Source organism: Xiphophorus maculatus, chromosome 13, assembly GCF_002775205.1.
Source record: "Xiphophorus maculatus strain JP 163 A chromosome 13, X_maculatus-5.0-male, whole genome shotgun sequence".
Taxonomy (NCBI): Eukaryota; Metazoa; Chordata; class Actinopteri; order Cyprinodontiformes; family Poeciliidae; genus Xiphophorus; species Xiphophorus maculatus.
In genome coordinates this window covers 11,163,158-11,188,660 of record NC_036455.1, presented here as the reverse complement: position 1 = coordinate 11,188,660, position 25,503 = coordinate 11,163,158, and the positions used below count along the sequence as shown (strand labels likewise).

At 36.2% G+C, this 25,503-nt stretch overlaps 1 protein-coding gene across 1 annotated transcript; it reads left to right on the top strand.

Annotated features, from left to right (window-relative positions):
* The first annotated feature begins 4,944 nt into the window (after positions 1-4,944).
* LOC102221222 (voltage-dependent calcium channel gamma-4 subunit-like) lies at positions 4,945-18,840 on the top strand. Its single transcript, XM_023344792.1, has 6 exons — positions 4,945-5,038; positions 5,283-5,699; positions 8,202-8,456; positions 11,020-11,103; positions 13,077-13,217; positions 13,421-18,840. The coding sequence occupies exons 2-6, from the start codon at positions 5,669-5,671 to the stop codon at positions 14,263-14,265; spliced, it is 1,356 nt and encodes a 451-aa protein (XP_023200560.1). The 5' UTR covers positions 4,945-5,038; positions 5,283-5,668; the 3' UTR covers positions 14,266-18,840.
* Positions 18,841-25,503: the final 6,663 nt, after the last annotated feature.

The window sequence follows — 25,503 nt, the reverse complement described above, 5'->3', positions numbered from 1 at the left end:
CTTCTATTTGTCTATTTGTTAATTATGCAGATTTTTAATGAACACGCTCAAATCAGAATAGTTGTGAAGCATCATTGTTGTGCTTAACTAAGAATTATTTGTCCAGCGATAACATATGAAAAAATTATGTCTCGCTTTTTATTGTAAGGCAAAAACAGCTGTTGAAGAAAATGAAAAAAGGTGTTTATTAATAAAATCCTCCTATTATATTTTTATTAGTCATTTTTTTATTATGCATTGTGATGGTTTATATGTTAGTAAACAAAAAAGATGGAAAATCACTTTAAAATAAAATCTAAAACAACTTATAACATTCACATAGTGTCAAGAGAAAAACAACTTTGTTTCCAGGAGTTTATTGGAACCAATGCTATTGCCCACAAATTTGGGCCCTCTAGGAAAGAGGGGGTTAAAAATTATCAAGGTGCCACAAAAGGGTAACTTTGTGTTGCAAAAAAAATACTTTTTTTGATTAATTGTTGGAAAAGAAATGCTTTTCTTTCTACAGTTGAATAAATAATTCATAACGTCTTAGACATCTGAATCTAAGGAATAATCTATCAGGCTGACATTCTCTTTGTTTTATCTAACTCCAAGGTCTATTCAGCCATTTGCTCTTGAGAATGTATCTTGTAATTAATCCAGTGCTGACAAACATTTGACACAATTCTGTGGGCAAGAAATGTAACAGAACATGTTAATAAAAATAGCATTTTTGATACCATCATTCAGAGCCCTAAAATTATATTCACTATGGTGTATCATTGTTAAAGTATGACTCAGTCTTTGCAAAACACATTTGCTTACTACATTTTTTTTTTTGATGATTTGATCGCAGATTATTAAGTGATAATGAAACCCGTTATTTTTTTCTGTGGCGTGTTTCACATTGCCAGAGTGCATCATTAGAATTGTGCTGCCTTATTCTCGTTTTATACAAGGAAGACATAAACAGCACAAAATAATATTTTTCTTAAAATGTATACATTTTTTCCCCATAGTGATATGTTTCAACATACAGTATATGCCTGGCTCCAGACTTTCATTTATCTATTGTTAATGCCTATTTGGTATATGTTGAAATACATACATATATAGCCATTTAATATCCATTGCAGTTTTTCATCCTTTCCATGACAACGTCCATTTGAACCAGGGTTTCAACTTTCCTGAAGATTAGCTTGAGTCAGAACAATAGCTTGACCTTCCTGGCATAAACAGTGCTGATGATGGAAGATGTCAGTTGGTTGTGGTCTTAAATACTTTTCTGATAAAATGACTTATCGGTCCCATAGCTTTGTTTTGCATGTGTTCCTAGTACTGCTAAAAATCTCTGCTCCGGGCTTCTTTTGAACAACTTTATCATCATTATTATTATCATTGATAGATTTTAACTCACCTGACAATAATTATAAAGTTTGAAACGTCCTCTTAGAAGTTGAGGTCGCTTGTCACTGCAACTGATTTAATGCTGTCTGTGCCATTGAGCTCACAGCTGCACTTTTAATTTGAGCAGCAGGAACAGACTGTTCTCATCTAAGGAGGGAAGGTTGCAGGCATTTTGGGGGAGACAGATTTGGGCAGCTGGTCTGTCCTAATTTGTGCAAGTTATTTAAAACAAACTTAGCTGCAATGAGAACGGTGGATTTAAATAATTCAAGATGCCATCACAGTAATATGAAGTAATCAGAAAGACAAACTTATGGGTGAGCAGGTTATGTTTATCCACTACAGAGAACATCTAAGGCTTGCCTAGAATCACCTTGCTGGGCTTGTCTTAACCATGGATTTAAAAAATAATCCAAAGAACAGGATGTAGCTGAGGTACTGTCAAACTGAGACACTCAAACTATCAGCTGCACTCCTATAAATCTTGCATCATACCATAGCTCTTAAAACATCTTAGCTTTTCTTTTTTTCTTTTGCAAAGAACCGAACAAGAATAGCATTACATTTTATTTGGTTTTGGCATAGATAACAAAAAAATTAAATAGTTTAAATTTTAAATTTAAGATTTTAAGGAACCGACAAGCTCACTTTGTAAAAATATAAACAATAACATTTGTTGTTTTATTCCTATATTGCTACAAGTAAACATTTTCTTCGTGTTCAAGGAAAGTTTGTTGATCTTGAGTAATAAAAAACTATTTTCTATGACTGTTTTAGTCTTAGCCAATTAAACCTGACCCTCTCTGGTAATGCTGCCTGCATGGAAAAATAATAAGTTAGTTTTTGTTATGGGTCCTTGAGCACCTGCACACTTTGATCAATTGTTTGTACCTTTTCTGTTTTTCATATCTGCTGTGGAAACCTAATTTCCCACCAACAAGTCCTTGTTTTTTTTTTTGTTTTACTGAATAAAAAAAAATCTGAATGAAAACAAAAAGCTGCATGTGAAATGTATTTAACACTTTGAACCTAATAATTAGTTGTGCCCTCTGTGCACATTTGACAGGAGAAACTCCCATAAAGCGTTTGGAATAAACTGCAATGAGTCTTTCACAACACTAAGCCCAGTTTCACAATCCAAGTGATGCATATGTATTTCCTATAAATTCATGCATTTTAGTGTCAGTTTAACTGTTAAATCACAAGAGAAATAAAAATGACCCCATCAGTGTTTTGTTCAGATTAGTACAAACCTGCTTAAGAGAGAGGATGATTGCATCTTTAGTTCCAAATTAAGGGCCGTATACAAACTGCTCTGAGTCCAGCGAGACTCCTACTTATTTACTTAAGTGGGTCTATAACAAGTTCTCTGGGGCTTTCCTAATTTCGCTTGTTAAGGCAACTAGTAACGTAATTATGAAGGGCCAATTACACAGAAAAATTAAAACAGAAATACTGTATGTGGAAATATATGATTAAAACAAAGTATGTAATTTAGTTTTCCTCAACAAATACATTCATATTTAATAAAATCTACATTCTTTTGAGGCTATTTTGCCAGAGAAAAAGTATCTTTTAAAATAACATATGAGTAGGTTTTGAATAAGTTTTTTATTAAATCCAAATTTCTACATTAAGGAATAAAAATATCCCAGCCTGAGATTTGAACCCAAGACCTTCTTGCTATGAGGCAACAGTGCTACCAACTGTCCCACCATTTTACCCTTGATCTATAAAAATGCTCTGGCATATACATCTCAAAAACTGAATATTGCAAAATACTTCAACATTTTTTCACTTATTTCATCTAGTAAAATTCCTCATTCATTAAACCTTCATAAAACATTCAAAGCCTTATTTATTTATTTATTTATACTTATTTTGATGATTATGTATTACTGATAATGAAAACCTATTTAGTGTCTCAAAAAAAATAAACTGCATAACAGCAATCAGTTTGTAGATTTATATATTTTTAATGTGTAAATGTTATACAGTGGTCATATCATGGCTTACATCATCAGAAGTCTGCTGACTGGAGAGTTGCCTGGAACACAGTCATTGACTGGCTCCACAAGCAGAGTTAGCTATTAAAGGCTATTGTTAAAGAATCTGGTTGTCCACAGTCTGCTGTATCCAAGAATAGTCATAGGACGTTGAGTGGAAGGGAAATGTGTACCAGCAGCAAAGATAACTGCTACCTTGAGAAAATATGGAGTCTTACAATGTTGTATGCTTCATGATGTTAGACTGTTTTATTAACTCCCCTGCTCAGGAACTATAGATGGAAACTACCTTAAGCAAAGTCTGGTGCAAAGCATTTTTATTAATGTTTTCTTTTTTGCATGTTGTCCCTGTTTTAAATAACCTAATAAACCTAAAAACACCACCCAAATAGTGAATGAATGAATAATAACGGTGACATACTTTCCTTATAAATGAGTGGGAAAACTAGTCAGAGTTGATTGGGAAATTGATACAGATAAACAGAAGCTGAAAAAGACTTGAGGACCACGTTTCAGAAGGACAACAATCAGAAACATCCAGTCAAAGCTATAATGTATAATTTCGATCAAGCAAGGAAACACCTCTGAAGCATACATACATCATGTAAACCCCAACCACATCCATTGAGTTTTTTATGTTATGTGACAAAATGTGAAACGGTCAAAGAAGCGTGATTGTCTTTGCAAGACACAAAATGTCTGCTTTCCATTCAGCTCATACGAGGTTGCTTTCTTGGTAATTTCAGAAAAAGGATTTGTGCTGTGAAGTAACTCTACGTCTGCTGTTCACATCAAACAACTTAACATCCCATGCTGTGGTGGTGCAGCTACCTCTCATGTGGATTTAAGATGCCCTGTAGATTTGGCAACAGCTTGTAAGAAGAAAATGAAAACAAAAAGAAGCAGTAAAACTTGACCTCCTGCCAGAGCTGACGGGGGTTTTCTCTCCAGGAAAAATGTTGAAATGCAGGATGGAAGTTCAGGGTGAAAAGCAGCTGTTCTGCTGGAATGCCCTTGGGAAAGCTGTCAAATCTCTGCTTGATGTCTTGGCTTTGAAAATTCACATTGTGAGGTTCAAAGTACAATCCAGGGCTAAGTCCTTGTGATTAAACTATCGCACCAACAGGAAGAAAGTTGGATGGATGAGGCATGCCAAGATGCTGTGACCGCAGCACAAATGACTCACAAGTCTGTCATCTCTTCTGTGAATGTTCATTCCTCATCTTCAGTGAGGAATCAAACATGTCCACGACAGAAATCCCTGTGTTTGGGCAGCCAGTGTCAACATCTAAGCTTCTCTGTGTGCGAACACAATTTACACTGTAATTTTTCTTTAATCTCAACAAAATCCTCTCAGTTGTTACATTCATCGCTTTATTTCCCCATCTCAGCTCTGCACGCTAACAAACACACACACAGACACACACACACACACACACACACACGCGCACACACACACACACACACGCACACTTGCCAGCTTCACCATAGACTTTGGAATTCACTGTTGCCATGGCAATGGACTAGAGCACGCTCTCTCGCATCGCTTGTTCTTTTTTTGCTTTCTCTCTCTCTTTGTGGAGGCAAACCAGCTTTTCTTATTTACAAGGGGGCTTGCTTTTGCTGTTGGCTACAGGTTACAGGTTTTGGATATTTGCTTTTTTTTTAACTGACAAAGAAATCATTTTAGATTGAAAAAGGCTTGTATTCACAGGGAATGCTTTTGCACAGAAGCATCCCCTGGTTTTCATACTCATTTCTCATCTGTTAGTCGAATTCACCGCCCACCTCATCTCGTCTTCTTCTTTCAGTGTTTGGTTTCTTCACTTTATATTCCCAGTCCTTTGATTCTGTTCATCTCTCTCTCTCTTTTGTCTTTTCTGGCAGTCTCTCTCATTTGCTCCCTCCTCACCCCACCTTCCCAACGCCACCTCCTTCTTGCCTCTCTCAGTTGCAGAAGATGACTGCCACGGCAATTCAATAAGAGGAGCGGACAGCGAGTGAAGCACCCACCACTTGCTAAGAACAAGCGAAGGAGTGGCCAAAATTTAAAAAAGAAAAAGAAAAACAGAAAAAACTAAAAAGAAAAGAGACCGCAAAGAAGTAGGAAAGGTTCAGATTTGAGGAAGTGGCAGTGAAAAGAGAGAAGGAGAAAGGGGAGAGAAAGCAAAGGATAAACGGTGGATGGAGGCGGTTCGGACCGGGGTTACGAAGCTCTCTTCACTGACGAAGAAGAAGAACAGCAGCAGCAACAGCAGCAGGGGGGACAGGAGATGGAGACGAAAGGAAGAAGCATGCCCCCAGGTAATACACTTGCATACGCATGTGCTTTTGCATGTAACCTGCACACATCTGGATTTGTGTAGGTACACATATGACTCATGCATCTGTATTTAAACAGATAAATAGACGCACATGACTTACTGCCATTCAGGAAACGACCCGCATATCCACATTCACACCGGCACTCACCTTAAGGTGCAGATGTGTCCAGAGGTCTGGGTTCAGCTTTGGTACATGTAGCTATGATCTGGTATAAGAAGCTGAGGATTTGGTCATGTCTGGGTCAGAAATGGCTCAAGTGACGGATATTGGTTAAGCAATACAGTTTAACACAGAGAGCAATTACAGTTACATAAGTGATTGTTCTTTTAGTTGAATTCCTATTTGAGTTGTCTTTAGATGCATGTTCTTAACCTGTCAGCTTTGGTTGGTTAAATCCCCTAAATTACTTCTAATTTGACCCAATCAGAATCAAGTGCAGTTAGGAAGGATACGTAGCTCTGCTGTGATCTCTTGTAGCACACAGTTAGTTGTAGACATTTAATTTTTCCACATGAAAAAAAGTGTTTTAATACAGCATCATGCAATATCAAACACCTTAAAAAATATGTATTTAATTTTTTTTGTTTTGCTTTGATCCTTTGATAGTCTGTTTTTACTCCTACATATTTGAATTAGACAAATTAGAACATATATCCACCATTTAAGAAACCTGCATTTCAAAACAGTTACTTTTTAGTTAGGTGAGATGTAACATCATCAGTTTTAAAGAGGTCTTAAATAACCAGTTTAAATGTGAATAGACGTATAGGAAGCCTGTTGCTGCCACATTTACTTGTCGGGGCCAACATGGCAGCAGGTTGGTCAGAGAAAGAAAAACAACAAAACAAGTTTTCTGTGTTTAAAGCAACAATACAGAAGTTATTTATTGTGTAGAAGCATAATGGATGGATGGATGGATGGATGGATGGATGGATGGATGGATGGATGGATGGATGGATGGATGGATGGATGGATGGATGGATGGATGGATGGATGGATGGATGGATGGATGGATGGATGGATGGATGGACTTTTAAAATGCAAACAATAAAAGGTCTTGATTTCAAGATGAAAATGTTAAGTGTTTAGAAGAACAAACAACTTCTAATGAACAACTGATTGAACTTCTTCACCTTAATTCTCCTTTCATTTTGCTGCAGTAATAAACCCCAGTGCTCTGAAATATTATCTTGTCGTTCTTAATGTATCTTGAGTAGTCTGTCACAGTTATAGAGGTACCTAAAGGTTGCATATTTATTTTCTGCATTTTATTTCCTAAGATTTTGAAAACTTAAACCTGGGACAGAAATTATTTGGGTTTTTTATAAGCATGAATGAATAATTGAATGGAAGATAATGTGTATAGGAGGTGAAACACAGCTTTTGACTTTCACTTTTGACTTCCTGCACAATAGTTAGAAAAAATGCATCTATGTTTCCCTTTCCTCTCCAAAATCAATTACTGTATAATGCACCAATATTGATCAACGACTGATTGACTGGTTATGATGAGCAAACATCATAACCATAATTTAACTGGTAAACAGGATTCTTGAAAATATAAATGATTCATGAAAAGGTTCGAGCCAAGACATAATTACTCATCTGCACACTTAATATGTCTGTTATAAAAAAAATTTCAACAGTCCATGTAATAAATTACAAACAACTACTAACATTTGAACCTGTCCTGCATCCACATTTACAATTTTCACATCTTGCTCCAGCGATGTGGACATTTTGTTTCCAGCTGGCTGCACACTGCCAACATTTCTTCACAGCTTTGGGCTACATACGCTGTGTTTTGATTAAAAACTACTCAAGTGTGCTTACATAGAATGTAGCGACAGAGTCAACGCCATCAGCAGGTCCCACCAGTCACCTACAGTGGGCCCATCAGGGACAGTAGATCTGTTCATGCATCAAAAGTTAATAGTTTAATTTACAAATAGAGGCAAACAACTGACAGCTAATGGGTATTTTTGTAAGGCTTTTTAAGGTTTCCCATCCTTTCTGGAGAAAAACAAAATACAAGCTTTGATGGCTTAAAGTAAATGTAACTTTGCTCATTACACCAAACTTGATGATTTTTCGACAAGGGCAATTAAAACATTTACTTAAAATGTAATGCTGAATAAATTAATGACAACATTGAATCTAAAGCATCATAAGAGAAAAGATCAGAATAGACAATGGAGTGGGTTGTTAAATGAATTTGCAAGACAGACAAGCCTCTTCTGGTTCTAATTAAAGGTCAAAAGTTACCTAATGCTCTTCTAAACAACTTATTCGCCTCCACTTGACGTTTTATCAGCAGGTGGTATTTATTAACATTCAGCACTGAATATTTAGCTAAAGGTGGGGGAGAGAAAAATAACTGAATGTAAATCAATAGAAATAGTCATCTCTGTTTATTGCATTTTGGGAATCAAACAAAAAAATTTAAAATACCTTCTGATCCTTTTTCTTTATTTGTATTAGACGTCAGTTTCCTTCCACGCCCTGCGATGGTTTGGTGGGAACGAGGCATCCAGGTGCTGTTGACCACCATGGGGGCCTTTGCGGCATTTGCTCTCATGACGGTGGCCATCGGCACAGATTACTGGCTGTATGCCCGCGCATTCATCTGCAACAGCACAGCCAACTCCTCCCAGGAGGATTCCTCCAGCAACAAGGACAAGAAAGACCCCGGGGCTCTCACCCACTCTGGCCTCTGGAGGATTTGCTGCCTTGAAGGTACAGCTGGTTTCAGTGTTTAAGACTGTAAAATAACTGTCTGGTGTGATAAGTATGTATTCTTATGTATTTAGTTGCGTGGTGGGAAGGATGAGGGACTTTTTGAGATGAGTGTGATCATCAGAGTAATCAGACATGACATAAATAGGTGTACAATCACAGACACATACTACAAGCAGTACCCATGTGACATATAGTCTCCCTGACATTTTGTCATCTACTACTAATGTTTTAGTCATGGTAAAGGATTCATTAAATCGTCATCATTTTGTCGCTGCCACTTTTCATGGCTGGAGAAAAATCTGAGCTGTAATCAATTTAAAAATACAACAAAAATAGAACTGCAAGCAATTATGCCAACCTACCATGCATTGACTATTTAATATTACCACATTTTTCATAGCAGCAAATTAGATCATCCTTGCAGAAGCACTCAGGCCTTACAGTCGTAGCCTACATGCTTTTTGACACTATGAGTGCTAAGTGCTGCTAAAATGTTTTTGTTTCTTAATGTTGGAGGAAATGTAAAAGAAAAATGAAAAATCATTAAATTCACTAAATATTTCTAGAGAAACTGTTTCTTGACATAACATATGAAAATCCTTAGACTTTGATTACTAATTAATGGCCACGTCTTCATGGCCTTTGCTCACTCTGTGGGCTTTGGACCCTAAAAACAGTAATTTTGAGAAAGTACTGCAAAACCTCACAGCCAGAAACACAATCCCTCTAATGTGTTTAGCAGAACAAAGAGTGGACGGTAGGGATGTTTGCATAAATTAGGAACTATTGCTATGTATCCTCTGCTTTAACATTGTAAGCCTTCCTTACGCTGTCCATGGTGCTGAACAAGCAAACTGCTTTATGTGGAATTATGTTCTTTCTGCTTCTACACCTATTGAGTCATAATCTGCCAATAAAAGTAATAAGAATTTAAATTCATTCAGTGCTTGTCTTGCCAGATTTGACAAAACAGTTACCTGGTGATTTTTTTTAAATGCTGAAGGATATTACATTGCCCTCAAAAAGTGGATTCCCTTTTGGGTTAATTTGATATTTTAGTCAACAATTTTAAAGTAAATTGTGTCTATAATCTGTGATCGCTCCTAAAAATATCCTGTTGTAGTGTCAAAATGTTTTTGTTTCTTGTTAGATTTTTAATAGAAACTGCCCAAACCTTAGCCTTTGGAAACAGGGGATGTTTTTGACTCTTTAACTGCACTGTTAGGTAAATTCGTATTTTGATCATATAAGGTTTTGACTCCAACCTGGACAACTTTGAATGCAATGGTTCAAAATCGCATCCATTAGGATGCAAATGGATTTCAGCAATTAGGTGATGTCTGTTTGTGTAATTACATTGGTGTGGCCTATGATCAACATCATATGTCAAAATATCCCTAATTACTAAGCCAGATATATTTGTCGGTTAAAGCTGACCAAGTAAGATTTAACTGGCTCTAAAAAGTCAAAAATTGTAAAACGTCCTTCAGAGAAACCAATGATCTTGAAATAACCAAAATATTGTGTGTGAGTACAAAACCATTAAAAATTGTTTCAAAAAGTCAACAGCACCCAAAGAAATGTGGTAAGAAAAAATGACACAAAATGAACTGCCAATGAATTTGAGACGAATAAAAAGTGAAGATACCAGAAACCCATTCTCCTAAAGTGCTGCCATAGCTGCAATCTACCTGAAGTACCCAGATGTACTATGTGTTCAGTAGTCAGAGACAGGGGCATAGTATGGAAGGCTGAAACTCAACCACCACTGACCAAACTATATGTTGAAATAATTGAAGACTGGTCAGGAAATTTCTAAAGAAGCATTTTTTCAAATGAGAATGGAGTGACTCTTGACAGGCCAGATGGATGAAAGTGTTGTAACTGAAGAGGAAGTAGTTGGAAGATTTTGGGCAGAAGGTGGACTCAAAATAATCAGAATCTTATAAATAGACAACTTTGACTAGGCAGAAAAATGCTGCATTGAATAAACTGTGTGGCTTCTCAGAAAAAGACTTCTAAGATGAAAGAAAAATGATATTGTTGCCTTCTCACCTGACATAAATCACTGTGGTCCCTCCTTAAACATTAGAAGCAAAGAAACTGACAGACTCTATAAATGGAACCCTTCTGTTGTTGAAAATATGGATAGTTATATTAGTGACTGGTTTTATTTTTATGTCAGAAAAGTTTATTTGTATACTTTCAGTTGTTTGTTTGTCCATTATTTTCCTTTTAGAATATTCAAGTCAACAAGTGAGATGAAAATATTTCCCTTTTTCTTCCAGTTGCATAATCATTTTGCACAATGTTGATTGTCCAATAATCAACAGTGATATAACTGTTCTCCCACAAAAAGCAAAACCCTCACTTCTGCTTACTTAAATATGCAACTACATATTGCACTACAACTTATGGAGATCTTGGATTGATTATAGGCATTTATGAGTAGATATTTTATAACAAAAATTAATCCTCAAAAATACAGCTTTGTACAAAGTGTACTTCCATATCCTTCATCATCGCCTCTTCCTCATCCTCCCCTCTGTATTGTGCTCAGGCTTGAAGAGAGGTGTGTGTTCCCAGATCAATCATTTTCCCGACGACGCAGACTATGACCAAGATGCTGCAGAGTATCTGCTTCGTGAGTAACGCTTACAAAATGCATCACAAATTCACACACAAAAAAATGCATAGAGACATAAATAACAGTTCAGTGGCATACCCACACAGCACCGCGAACAGCACGTACACCCGCACACACACATAAATGTTTCAATTGAGCAACGATACAAAAAGGACCAGAATGGGGGTGGTGGGCGGATACCAATGCACGGATGTCAGACTCAAGCAAAGTGTTGCTGAAGGTGTGTGTGTCTGCAGGGTTTATGGATGCACGTGCATGGGGCTTTGAGTCTGGGGGTGTACGCAAGGCTGTGGTTTTCACAGATGGATTGAAAGAATAGTCTTCACTGATAGATTATTTTTAAGCAGGATTTATTGCATTTCAACATCCATTTCTCTATTGTAAAAGCAAATCCTTTTTACACCACCATTAACCTTTTACTTTGCAAAGTATGTATTGCATTTACGTTACATAAAAATTTATATTTCTGGGAAGGAAGCTGGGAGGCTAGTGTGTTTCAGTTTACTAAACTGAATAAACTATTATGTTATGTGCACCTGTCTCATTGTTGCATAATTATTTTGATTTGCTTAATTATGTCATGAAAAAAATGCCTTTTTAACTTCTTACAATCAAAAAAGCAAAAGTAAGGTAAAAGTAAAATATTTATAATTTAAGTAATATTCAAGAGGAGCATATAATCATGTAGTTTTTAGTCTTGTAAACATCAATCTGAAGACAGGAAAGCTTGTAGATTGCATTTTTTTTATTGTATGAGCTCCTTGAACTTTTCTTTATATGCTGAACTGAACATCTGCTACATTTGGCCCAAACTAACTTATTTAAGGCTGCAGTATTATGTTTACAATGTTTTAAATATAGAGAAACAACAAAAATGAATAAATGAAAACAAACCAGAATTACAATTTTCTTGATTTTTTCTCTCTTTTTTTTCTTCAACAAAAATGAGAATTTTCTTCCGTGACCATTAAGAGCAGAAGGTACCTGTCCAAAATGTAATGATGTGTGGTCTTATCCACTGGCCACTCAACATCGAGTTATCTTATCCTTTTAGTAGAAAAAAAAGTATGAAATGTTGACGCTTGGACCTCTGACAGCTATGAACTGGTTTCTTTGAATTACATTCAGCATTTCTTTTTTTCCAAACACAGCGGATCAAATAATCCCAGAAATCTTGTTTTTGGTCCTTCTCCCAAATCTTCTCTGAATACATAGAATGATCATTGATAACATTTAGAAAGGCCCATGGTGCTTTCATTCAGACAATCAATCTTTTACTTTTATGCAATCAATTAAAGTTAGGGGTTTCAGGAATTGGCCATCAACATGAAACCATAATAAACATAAGAAAGAGTAAATGAAAAATGTAGAAGGCAATTAGTATCAGTATGGCAAATGGAAGGTTGTGAGTTTGATTACAAATTTATTTCACCTATGTTTATCTAGACCTGGTCAAGACACTTCACCTTAATTTCCCCTCTAAACTGGGTGTCATTCGTGAACATTGGGTGACTGTCAGTTAATTTTAAAGAAAATATGTAAGATTTATGCTAGAGTATGCAAGTTAAGTCCATTTACAATTTCATCTCAAGTTACATAAGTTTAAAATGACGAATTCTGCTTTATATCAGGATTAGACCTGAAATGTAACCATTTAACATTTAATTCTCTCTAATATCTCCTGATAATTAACATTGTAAATGATGAGATAATGCAATGCTCAGTTTCCAGAGTTGTTAAACCGACTGAGAGCTGAATTTTGAGGCTTTTTGTTTGACAGTAAAACAGGAAAAACAGGAAAAACTCTGTTAATGTTTCAAGTTTCAAAGAGAGAGCTTTTTCACAACACGAGAATTATGTTTTATAATTAAAAACAATGTAGTATTGAACTTTTGGGAGAAAAAGTAGCAACAATTGTGTATCCTGGCAAAGACGGTCTGAAACAATAATGTTTCCATTGCCATCTGCAGGTGTGGTTAGGGCTTCCAGTATCTTTCCAATCCTCAGTGCCATATTGCTCCTGTTGGGCGGCGTGTGCGTTGCTTCCAGCGGCTTCTACAAAAGCAAAAGGAACATTATTCTCGGAGGAGGAATTCTTTTTGTAGCAGCAGGTAAGACTGGAGCTTTACTGCGGGTATTTTTGTACTGTGAGATGTTAGTGAGATCAATAAATTTATAAACAAAATCCATATTGACATTCTTACTGCCTTTTTCCAACTGAAAAATGTGCCCAATGTGTCAACTTTCATAGTCCCATAAAGCTGAGCTTGTTTAATGTGACAGGAACACATCAACTTTTTGTCTATCTCTCTAGGGCTTAGCAACATCATTGGCGTGATAGTATACATCTCTGCAGCTCTCAGCGACATTTCGCCAAAGAAAGATGAGGATAAGAAGTGGCATTACTCTTATGGCTGGTCATTTTACTTTGGCGGTCTGTCCTTCATCCTGGCTGAGATGGTTGGAGTCCTGGCTGTCAACATCTACATTGAGAAGAACAAGGAGCTGCGCTGTCGCTCTCGCACTGACCTTTTCAAGAGCACCACCCATGCCATGCTGCGTCTGCCCAGCTACCGCTTCAGGCGGCGCTCCCGCTCCAGCTCCCGCTCCACTGACCCACCTCGTTCACAGGAGACTTCCCCCGTTGGAGCTTCCAAGACCTTCACTCTTCCTCCATCTGCTCCTCCTTTCTCCGTTGCCACTCTGCCCAACCCACACCACAGCAGCAGTGGCGGGAGTGGTGGAGGTGGTGGTGACATCTCCATGTACACCCTGTCAAGGGACTCCAAGCTGGGGAGCCTGGGAGGAGGCGCCCCGCCTCTCTACGGCACAGTGGACCGGGCCACGCTTTATCAGCTTCACAATTACTTCCCGAAAGATTCCAGCGGCAGCAGTGGAGGCGCAGGAGGAGGGCCGGTGATAAGCAGTGGTACGCTCCCATCTCACTCCAAGTCCAACTTGGCGGCTGCAGCAGCTGCTGCTAATGCTGCCCCACTGAATACCTCCACCGCAGCTGCTGCGCCGGCCCCGTCAGCCCCAATCTCAACAGCTACAATGGAGCGAGACAGGGGCAACGTTGGAACCCTGGACCGGCTGACAGCCAAAAGGGACAGGGATAGCAACTCCGATACACTTAACAGGAAAACAACACCTGTTTAAAGTGGAACCTCACAGAGAAGGGCTAGAAGGGCCTCAAAAAGTATAAAAAGCTATGGCTTAAAATGGGTGGGCAACATTTCAACAGTAAAGGTTTTTGTCCTTGAGTCTGGGAGTATCTAGCTGCCATAGATATAATATCATAAACAGTCATAAAACACCTAATACTCTGTGGACATTGATGACAACTGCCTGCCTTAAAACCATCGGAACATTCAAGTCAGTGTTTTATTCTATTTACTTTTGTTTTCTCTTTTACTAAACCAATTGTACAAATCTGATCAAATAACCCCAGGGACAGAATAGAACAGTTCATACCTTTAATTGCCCTGGTATGAATCTGTAGAGTTTACTCTTGTATCGTCCCATCTGGCTTTTATAATGTCCGTAAGAGTCCAAAAACACTCAAAGATGACCAATAATAAGATGTGCCAAGATGATACAAGCCATAGTTTTGTCACATGTCTGTTCAAAGGAACAGAATGTCACAAATTATTGCCACGTGAAGAGCTTTTCAGGGACCAATTCTAGATCCTAAGTAGCTGCTTGACCTCTGGTCCACAGAGTAACACCTCACTCACATCTGGCCTAATGTTAATGTCACACAAGGGAGCAGTGTGACTCACTGCAAGACCATTTATTTTTAATGACATGTTAGAGAAATAAGTGCGTCCAGGACAGACTTCAAGCTTCACTTTGAATAGTTCTGTACACTCTATCACACTGCATCTGCCTTGCTAAAGCTTTCCTACCCTTTGAGCTTTTTTACAATTTCTTTGTTTATAGACACAAACTTTAATGCATTTTATTGGAATTATATGTGCAGCTAACACAAAGTAATATATAAATGTGAAGTGAAGCCAAATTATGCATCTGTGGGGGAATTCCCCCATATGCATGTTTTTAAAGAGTGTTATGCTGATAAAAATCAAAAAATTATTCTTACGCTACTAAATGAAATCCAGCGATATTAACTTCCTTCAGAATTCACCTAATTACTGAATAATTTTTGAAGCTTAATGTCACTGTCGATACACCTTTTCTATGCAGGCTTCACGTACATATAGGGAGATATTGCTGAGCAACTGCTATTATGGCCCCCAGTTTCAACACCAGACAGGTCAGGGATCATGTTGAGCATTTCAGTTCCCTTTTCAATCCATGACCTGAAATAGAAACAGAACAACTGCAAAGTTGTCACGACATGGAAAAGCAGCCATGACCCATTGTAACTCTGGAATAGCACAAAGTTGACTTTTATTGAAAAGGCGCAAGAAAAAAAAGTTTAAATCAAAGCTTTCATAGGACATGTTTTTGGCAAATTTGAAGGAAGGTTGTGGTTAGGTGAGACCAAAAATGACCTAAATCCAAAACACTATAGCTACAAATCACTATGTCACATCATCCTTTAAACACTGCCCACATAAACATTGTGGTATTGTGCTATGGGAATTCTTTTCAATTCTTTTCAATACCAAATCTAGCCATACTTTTCAGAATTATGCATAACCATGTATTTATCAATTAATCAAAATCTGAGTAAAATACCTTAGAGTTTGTGACTGGATGTGACAAAATGTAAAACAAGTTCAAGAGGTATGAGGACTCCTGACAACCAACATGACCTAATACTCATTTATTTATTGTTTAAACAAGAGACTGTTAAAAGTGCATTTATGCCCAAACTGAGACTGAACTTAGATTACAATTTTTTCCCTTTCTTTCAAGTATTTCATCTTTTCTTGTGAAACATCAGGATATCCAAGATATTGTATAGGTAAAGTTAGGGGTAGGATCATCTGTAGCAAAGTATATTTTTTGAAATGTTCAGCTAGGTTTCTCAGTTAGGGAATGATCATAATTGCAGCTATAAGTGCAACGAAAATCAATTTCAGATCACGAGTGAGCAGCTGCACTTTTGACTCTGCTCATAAATTATGGTCACGGTGTGTCATCAGGAAGCCTTAATGTCAAAGGAAGTTTTATTTTCATAAAGAGAATGTTGTAAACATTATATGATATTTAATCGGTTTAAATATTTTAGGGCATTTTATGACTGCTTATGACAATAATTAGATACTGGAGGCTCAAAGGCAGCATCTGTTGAATGTTCTTGCTAAGGGCTGAAAAGCAAGCAACAGGCTGGGGTTGGGATCAATTTACACTCAGGGGGTGAAATTTTATTTAGAGTCAAAGGTTAAAAATTACAGTCATCTGTTGCTCTGTACAAAATATGACTTATTCAAACTATCTGTGTAACAATAGTATCTAGCACATCATTAAATAAGAGAATTTCAAGAAGTTAGTCAAGTTTCAGGTGAAACACATTCTACAGGGTATTTTTGAGATGGTTTACTAAATAGTTAATATCTGAAAAATAAATTTCTGATTTGATTTTCCAGACACTCAGCACTAGACTCTTAGATTGTTGTAAGTTCCAGATTGATGTACAGAAATCTGAATGCAGTTTTGACTGAACAAATTAGCCCAACCCTTGCTATTAAGAGCCTCTACTCCAATTCCTCTTCCCTCCGTCTTTCTATAGCTATAACTATATACTGTTTAACAAAATAGAATAATAAATGTATTTTAAAATAGGAGAAAAAAATCCACATATACAAAAACACACAAAGTATGTAAATGGTAAACTTTGAGTTTTGACATCATTCGTGGACATGAGGAGCGATGACCATCTCTAGGTTACAGGAGATTGTAACTCTTTGAGTGTTGCTATCATGTTCTTGGTGTTTTTATGATCATACTTGTTGTTGCAGGGTATTTGTACATTTAGATGGCATTGTTTGTATTTTATTTTCACAATCATCTTAAATTCTTTTCTCCTGCTGTTGTAATCAAAAGTTGTAGTGTCACATCAAAACCGGTGCATAAAAAGAGGAAGGTTAGTGAGTCTACATATTCTGTTTTTATTAAATATCTTTATTGTTGTCTTTATTTGTTTGTGCTGGGAGAGGTAAATGAGCATTTATGCTCCACATCTGCAATGTTCTGCTATGACCTAATGCGCTCGGACTGGAAACTGCCCAATTACAGCCTCTGTGGCTGACTGGTTAACAGCTAACCTGGATCAACTCGAGGTTACGTGCCGTACTCAAGAGCACATCTATATCTTGTTTTAGAAAAGTGTTTACTTATTATTTTCTTCAAAACATCTATTGCTCTAATAAATCCATGATAATAAATGGGCAAATTTTAGTGCACTTTTTTTCAAAACTATTATGCTTTTTTAACACGTATTATTTTACTGAAAGTGTAACACTTTGTTTCACTTCTATGTTTTATGCTATGGGTTTGACTTTTTAAAATTTTATTGGATTATTTTTTATCAAATATTAGGATTGGTTTTGTTCTCTATTTATAATTTGTCTTCACTTATTCCTGTTAAATGTCTATTTTATCTAACTTTGGTTCCTATCTGTTTTTTTTTTATCTTTTGTGTCTTTCTTCCACTTTTTTGTCATCATTTCCTTGTAGGAAATGCATAAATGTTTTACTTTTGAAACATAACCAACGTAGCCTAAAATCTGTGTTTTTTATTGTTCTAACTAGTGTATGCCTGTAGGTGATAGAGTTTATATTAATATATTTATTTTGCTGGTGGTATGGATCAATATTCTTAATGTTATATTGTTTCAGAGTTCCAACTCTTTTATCTTGGGACTAAAAAGGTGACAATGGTCCCTGCGATAGATAGTTGGTAACCTTAGTGCTGACAAAGTGAGCTGCCTGTGGTCTGTGTTGGTAATGCTAAATGTGTTCACACAGTAAACATTAAGTACAACAAGCTACATCTGTTATTTCTAAGGCACAAATTTGTGTAAATACTGAAATGTAGGCATGGGCTGGTAAACTTATCACTGTTTCTTAGTACTGTGGCATTTGCAAAAAGTAAAGTTGAAATAAATTTGTATAACATGATCCAATATCTTCTATGTGAAGCAGATAAGCACCAGTTATCACTGTTCCTGCCACAATAATACCATGTGTGGTGCTCCTATAGTTTTCGTTTTTTCATCTGTTGTCAGAAAGGAAAAAATATGGGTGTCTTCTTTCAACCAAGAAGACACCAACAGCAGTTGATTGGCAGCAACAGGTATTGCTTTTTGCTGCACACAAGAGAAATTGCTTGTCATTCTGGCACTTTCTCTGGCAAATTTCAAATTATAGAGAGTAATGACAATTTTTTTGAAACTAACATTTTAAACTTTGGTATTCCTTGATACCTGGTACCCACCCTGTGCCTACTGACATGTGTCCTAAGCTTACATATGTTTTGTGAAGTGTTTGTAATAACTTTGTCTGCTAGACATTTTTTTTATTTCGTTTTATGGTTATGTACCAATGTTAAAGCCATTCTGAGGCCAATGTGAAAACCAAGTTCCTTTTCCAGCACTTTGGCTACTGACACAAGCTCAACTTGAAACTCTTCAGAGAGAAAACTGAGATGGATTCAAGAAAGGAACACTAATGATAAAGGGAAGCAATACAATATACAGATTCTCTCTGGAAAAGACAAAAAAAAATACAAGTATATACAAAATATAAATATATAGATATATTCAATAAAGTTCTCTATGTATAATTTCTTATGTCTGGTGGATTATTTACAGTAAATAGTTCTAGTAATGTTCAGCTGTCCAGGTTGAAAAATAAACATAGGAAAGCATGGAAACAAATACAACAACTGAAATTATATAATTTAAGAACAATGTTAAGACGGTAACCCCTCTGTTTATCTGTGAGAGAATAATTCAAGCCAAATATATATTTTAATCCCTACAATGTATCTGCAGACAAGAACAGTGGACACAGGTGTGTGATTAGCTGAATAGCAATAGATTTGATGTTAAAGGTTTTAATTGGCTGGTTTCCATTATCATCTTTCTCTTTGTGCAGTAGGAACAAGCACAACTTTATTTATTTATTTATTTTTGCTTTATTAAACTCCTATTACTCAACCCCCCAATATGCAACAGCTAAACACTGATTCAACACACTTTCATTTTTCTAACTTGCATCTGACTACAACAAACAGCAATATTTGGGACTGAGAATCTGATTACATCTACTCTTTCATGGAGCTTTTGTTGTGTACAGTAATGTGTAATAATACTATAGAACTAAAAGCATTGCCAACTTTATGTTTATTCATCTTGCATTTGCAAATGCTAATATAGTGTGAGAAGGTACACCTCTTCAGACCATTTCAACAAACGTCTTCAATCAAAGAGTTATTTCATTGCTTTTATCAAACTAATTGGAGAAAACCACCCAGAATGAATGGTTCAATTTGGATGTGATTTGGTTCACATGCAAATCAGTGATGGATGATTCAATCTGCCAAGAACTGGAAAGTTTAGAACCATTGGCGGTGACATGTCATGACTCAAGCATCAGTCATCAATGACTATAGACATGTTGCCCTGACATCTTACATCATGAAGTTTCTGCAGAAACTCCTATTCGCCCAAAGTAAGTAAACAAGTAAAGGATTCCATGCAGGTTGCTTATTTCTGTGGATTTGGAGTTGAAGAAACAATACACCTGCTTCAACAAACTCATGATCTAGACCAGGGGTCTCAAACTCCAGTCCTCGAGGGCCGCAGACCTACAGTTTTTAGATGTGCCACAGGTACAAAACACTGGAATGAAATGGCTTAATTACCTCCTCCTTGTGTATATCAGTTCTCCGAGCCTTGCTAATGACCTAATTATTCTATTCAGGTGTGGTGCAGCAGAGACACATCTAAAAGTTGCAGGACTGCAGCCCTCGAGGACTGGAGTTTGAGACCCCTGATCTAGACAAAGCAGACAGCACTGTGAAGAGAATGTTCTTGGATTTCTCCAGTGGATTTAACCCAATTCAGTCTGATTTGCTTAGTCAGAAACTCCAGAAGACACAAGTGGAGGTCTCAACAATTGCCTGCATCAAAGATTGCCTGACAGACAGACCACAGATTTAGAAGATGAAGGATTGTGCGTCAAACTAGATGATCAACAGCAAAGGATCACCACAGAGTGCTATGCTTTCACAATTTCTTTTTATTCTGTATTTATGAGACTTTTAGCACAAGACATCACCTGGAGAAGGTTGGGCAGCTCAGTGTGCTGGCCTGGAGTTTAAGGGTGGAAGAGACTTCTGGACAACATAAAAGATTAGTTTTTATGAATGTGATTTTAAGAACATAAAATTTGTGTTTCCTAGAGTCTGTTTCCAACATTTCTTGGCTGGATAAGAGCTTAAATTCTGTAGTCTGTATCCCATATTAAACAAAGCCCAATACATGCTAAAGACTTAGTCTGTCTACACTTAAGCTCTCCCATGTGGCACCCTGCAACAATGTTGTTATGCATACAGTAAGAGTCAATTTTAGATATGGCCTTGTGTCAGCCTATATGAGTTAGCTGGAGTCTGCCACCTGAGAAGACACTTCACATTTTAATTTCCTCACGTCATGCTGTTTGAGGCCTGCAGTCTGCATGTCTTGCCTTTTTATAGGTCTGTGGTGGTGAGGAGCTCATGCCTGCAGTTATTGATAACAGCTTTTGGCCCATGCAGACATTGATATGGGGCTAACAGGAAAAGCATTTGATTTAGTTTGTCTTTACTTGCAATGAGTTATATCCACTAGTGGAAACCCAGGTGAATTATGGAATTCCAATGGCAACCTAACCATTCACAGTATTTGTCTTGTAAGGTTTGCATTCTACACTGTAGAATTACATGGAGCTAAATGTGGCTTAGTAGAAGGAATGTAAAGAATAGTTGTCTTAAATCTAGTTGTGAGCTTGATACCTTTATGCTCCTGTAACATGTTGGTATTCCTCTGGCCGGCCTCTTGATCTGATATTCATTACTGAACTGTGTATTAGTGTACAAAGTTATAAGTGCAATTGGGTGAATGCTGTTCTAGTGTGAAGCGATCATTACGACTGGGAAAGTGCTGAAAAGAATTCACTCCATTTACCATTTCTAATGTGATTTTTAGCAGTATAGTTTGGGACTTTTAAAGTAAGATTCTGTTAAAAAGTTGGAAGTGATTATTATCTTACTATCAGCAGAAAACCTTTCTATCCTCATTTAGTTTCCTATCATCACATTTTCATTGAGTCCTTAATAAATTAAATAAAATAGAAACCAGTGATATTCAACAAATAAAGAGGTGGAGCTTTATAACCTTCATAAAACACATGCTGAGAATAGAATATGTAAAGCATTCATAGAAATTTGCTGGTAAGAGTGTAAAAATACAATAAATTAAATAAAAAATGTTTTCAGTGTCTCCTTTCTCAACCTTGATCATAAAGACTTTGCTTAGTTATTACTTATTTATGATGTCTGAGTCTCATTATTTTTTGATTCAGTGTTCACTCCAGAAATAATGGGAAGAATTTTTATAACTGTCTCAAAGTATTGCAGCTTAAATCTAACTCTTTTGTGTAACCTTGACAATAATACATTTACAACCAGGAACAAGCTAAGCATAGACTGAAAGCTAACCCCCACGACTAACTGAGTTATTTATTAAAGTTTATTTGATAGGGACAGACACACATCGACACAGACAAACTGAACAGAACAGCAGTCCCATGCTTGCGTCATAGTGCTTATAGCAACAGCTAATTTGCAGCACCTGTCTCTAGATGGGCTTTTAAACAGTACATCTTAAAACTATTAAAATTTGAAGTAATAGTCATTTTAAATAGCACAACATAATGTTGATAACATCTATACAATCATGCATATAAAACAGTGTGAGACTTAAAAGTGAGACATAGAAGTGTAAAGACTTAGGGGTCTTTACTCTTCCCAACAGGAATGCTGATTATGTTTATTTTACTATTAACATTGGCATTGTTTCAGTTTTTCCAGTGTGTGATTATAAAATATTAGGTGCCAACATGCAAAGCATCATTAAATAGGTTGTGCTTCAGAGTTTGGTTGTCGTTTTTGTAATTAACAAGTTAACAGTGTCTTGTTATTCCAAAGGAACATGTGCCAGAAGGAAAACCACGCTGCTAGGGTTGGGTGAGTATGAGAAAGAGCAGGGCCTATGATAGACTGCTGACTCCAATACACTTACATTTTTACTGCAATGGATATAGGCTCAATTAAGTTCATGACTTCTTCTTTTATCCTGAAGGTGCATAATCTGATTCTTTGTAGGGTAGTAAAGCAGATCTGGTGACGATTGGGCTGCATGATATAAGGCATTCAGCTCTGCGTAAGTTCAGGCTTGCATCTTTATATTTGTTTCTTGTGATGCACATAAGCTGATAAAATAGTATGGAAGCAAAAGCACGAGGGCAACGTGAGCGTGTTTCAGCAAGTAAATTTGAGTATGTTTGTACGCTCAGCTTTTCTCCAGTTTTGTGCTTCTCTTGTTACGTCAGTCCTATTAGCTATGGTCTATATTTAGCAGGAGTTCTTAGCCAAACAGCGTGGGAGAGAGTTTTGAGAGATGTGAGCCTGGAAAGAGGTCAACATGGAGACAAAGATGAGCTGTGAGCAGTAAAAGAAGAGCCAAATGATCAACAAGTGATCAACAAAACACCAATCTGAGCCAAATAATAATAATAATATTCTATTCTATTCTATTCTATTCTATTCTATATTTTCATAATCAATAAATCATATTAGGTCTAACCAGATAACAATTACCCCATTTAGAAACTAATAATGATGTCTCAACATTTCCCAATTATAACTATTTGTTAGAAATACAAAATAAGTATTCTCTGATGTTTTCTTCATTAAAACTACAATGCATATAAGGAAATAAATAACACAGTAAAGGTCCAGGCCCGCCCAAACATACAGGTATCATATTGCAGTATGCTACTGAAACATCCGAGTTCAAATTTAGCCTGGAACCTTTGTTGTGTGTCATTTCACCTCTCTTATTTGCTGCTGGCATTTGTAACATAGTGCAGAGAGAATTTGGTTGTTTACAACAAATAGGTCCGGGTCCACCAGGTTGTTGAATATATACTTCAACTTACCATCTTTTGACAGGTTTTTAAGATATGTTGAAGACCCACTTATTAACTCAATTCAATATGTTTCATTCTGTTTTAAGTTTTGTTTAACTGGTTTTATTAGTGTTCTCATCGGTTTTATCTGCTTTTAAACTGTATTATTTTCTTGGCTATTGTTTTATGTTATTTGTTCATTACTGTGTATGAAAGCTCTTTATAAATAAAGTTAATATAATAATTATTAACCAGTAACTTTAGGCAGTTCAAAACAAAAGTAATAATGTGCTGGATTTTTATGAATCTTATTAGAATATATTCTCTAATAATATCTAATAATGCATATCAAGGTATATTTGGAGTTTGAATTATTAAAATATGACGTTTCTAGTATTTTTGGAGGAGTGGGCTCATGTATTTTAGCTTTTTGCATTCACTCATGGTCCATAACTCTCACCAAAACTGTGATAATCTTTAAATACCTTTTAATTTCTTATGTGCATCCAAAGAATTCAACTGAAGCTATAATCAAACACTTTAAGGGCTTATATTGCATTTATAAGCTTTATATATATAAGCCTACATTTATAAGTAAAATCTGTATTTTTATTCTTTCTGTCAAAGGGTTTTGAGTTTGAGTTCCTATGTCTACAAAATTATTTGGCAACAAATATTATGCTAAATACAATTAAATAGTCCTTTGTTACATAAAATGCACAAGCAACAGATGCCCAAAACAAGACATCAAAAGCACAGTATGCAGTTGTTACCTCAGTCGTTTATATTATGAGGTGTAAAGTAAGATTGGTCATGAAAGCAGGGACAGAGGAGGCAGTAACTGTAAGAGGAGAATGTGTGGCGAGTGCAAAATAGGAGAGAAATGGAACTTGAGAAAGGACGATATTAATTATTCATGTCATGTTTAATAATAAAATGAACTCATTCATACTCAATTGATTCAAATCAAAAAAGGTGCAGAGATTTTGCTCGCTCCATCCAGGCATTGAGAATTATGAGTGCTAACATAAATCATCAGAAAACGAAAAAGCTTAATAAAAAAAACATGGTAACATCTCACAACTTCCACATTTTCACCGTCTAACAATGTTTTCTATTGTAATAATCCAACTTTTCATTTTAAAATGGGTGCACTTGTTCTTTTGGTTAACAAAAATGCATATCTTGACTAATAGAAAGCTATAAGACAGATATCAAGCGTCACTATAACAGTACAAATTGTTAAACTCTGGTTTATGAAAATACAACTGGGATAACTCAAACAGCTAAGCAGTTGCAAACTAAGAAAATGTCAAAAGGTGGAACAACAGCAGGACACAATGGAGTAAATCAAATAGGAAACCAAATATCCTAAAAACTAAATAGAACACAGTTAGTCTGGTATATCCCTTGGCTTTGATGCCAGGGCTGTGTATGGGTTTGGTACAACAGCCACAACAGCCAGAAACACACAAATGTTGGATTCTTGTTTTCTGTTCTTGTATTTACAGATAAGGCTTAGGATTACATGTACACCAAAGAGAGCGTTCTTTGCTAGTTCATTACTTCAAAATGAAAAAGTTCAAACAGTGTCTACATCTAAGTCAAAAACTAAAAAGTTAATATCTTGAAATTATAAAAGAAGAAAATATAGGTATAAATGATTTTTACTAAGGCCTCATGCAAATTAAAAGGAAATCCTGAACCTGGTGTAGCATTTAATAGTATCCATTGTACAACATTACTGAGAACCGACAGCGATATTACTTTGGAAGTATCTTCATGGACTCAATATTTGTTTTGGTTAGTCACATAAAGCAATAAAAGAACAAATTTGGATCCTCCTTTGAATGAGAAAGAGGGCTAACATTTTCACTAATATTTTCTTTGCTTTGATTATATCCACTGCACTGCGACAACAGGACTCTATGACAAAAAATCTAAAGACTGCAAACTAGACAGGTATTCAAGGCATACAAATGTGAACAATGTACCGGTAATTATATTCAGCATTAGGGTGTTATAAATGCCAAAACATTCAAATCTTTTTCAAAGCATTGTCTAAATAAAATGTTTGTCATGGTACAAGATGTGGACGTTGTGCTGAATGCATTGTGTTTATTAGATTCCTAGAAATTAATTTATTTGTTTTGATAAGCAGGCACTGTAATTTTTTAATATATAACAGCTTTTTTAAGTAAGACATGTAAAAAGAGTATCAACCTTATGGATGATCAATGTTGAAGTCAG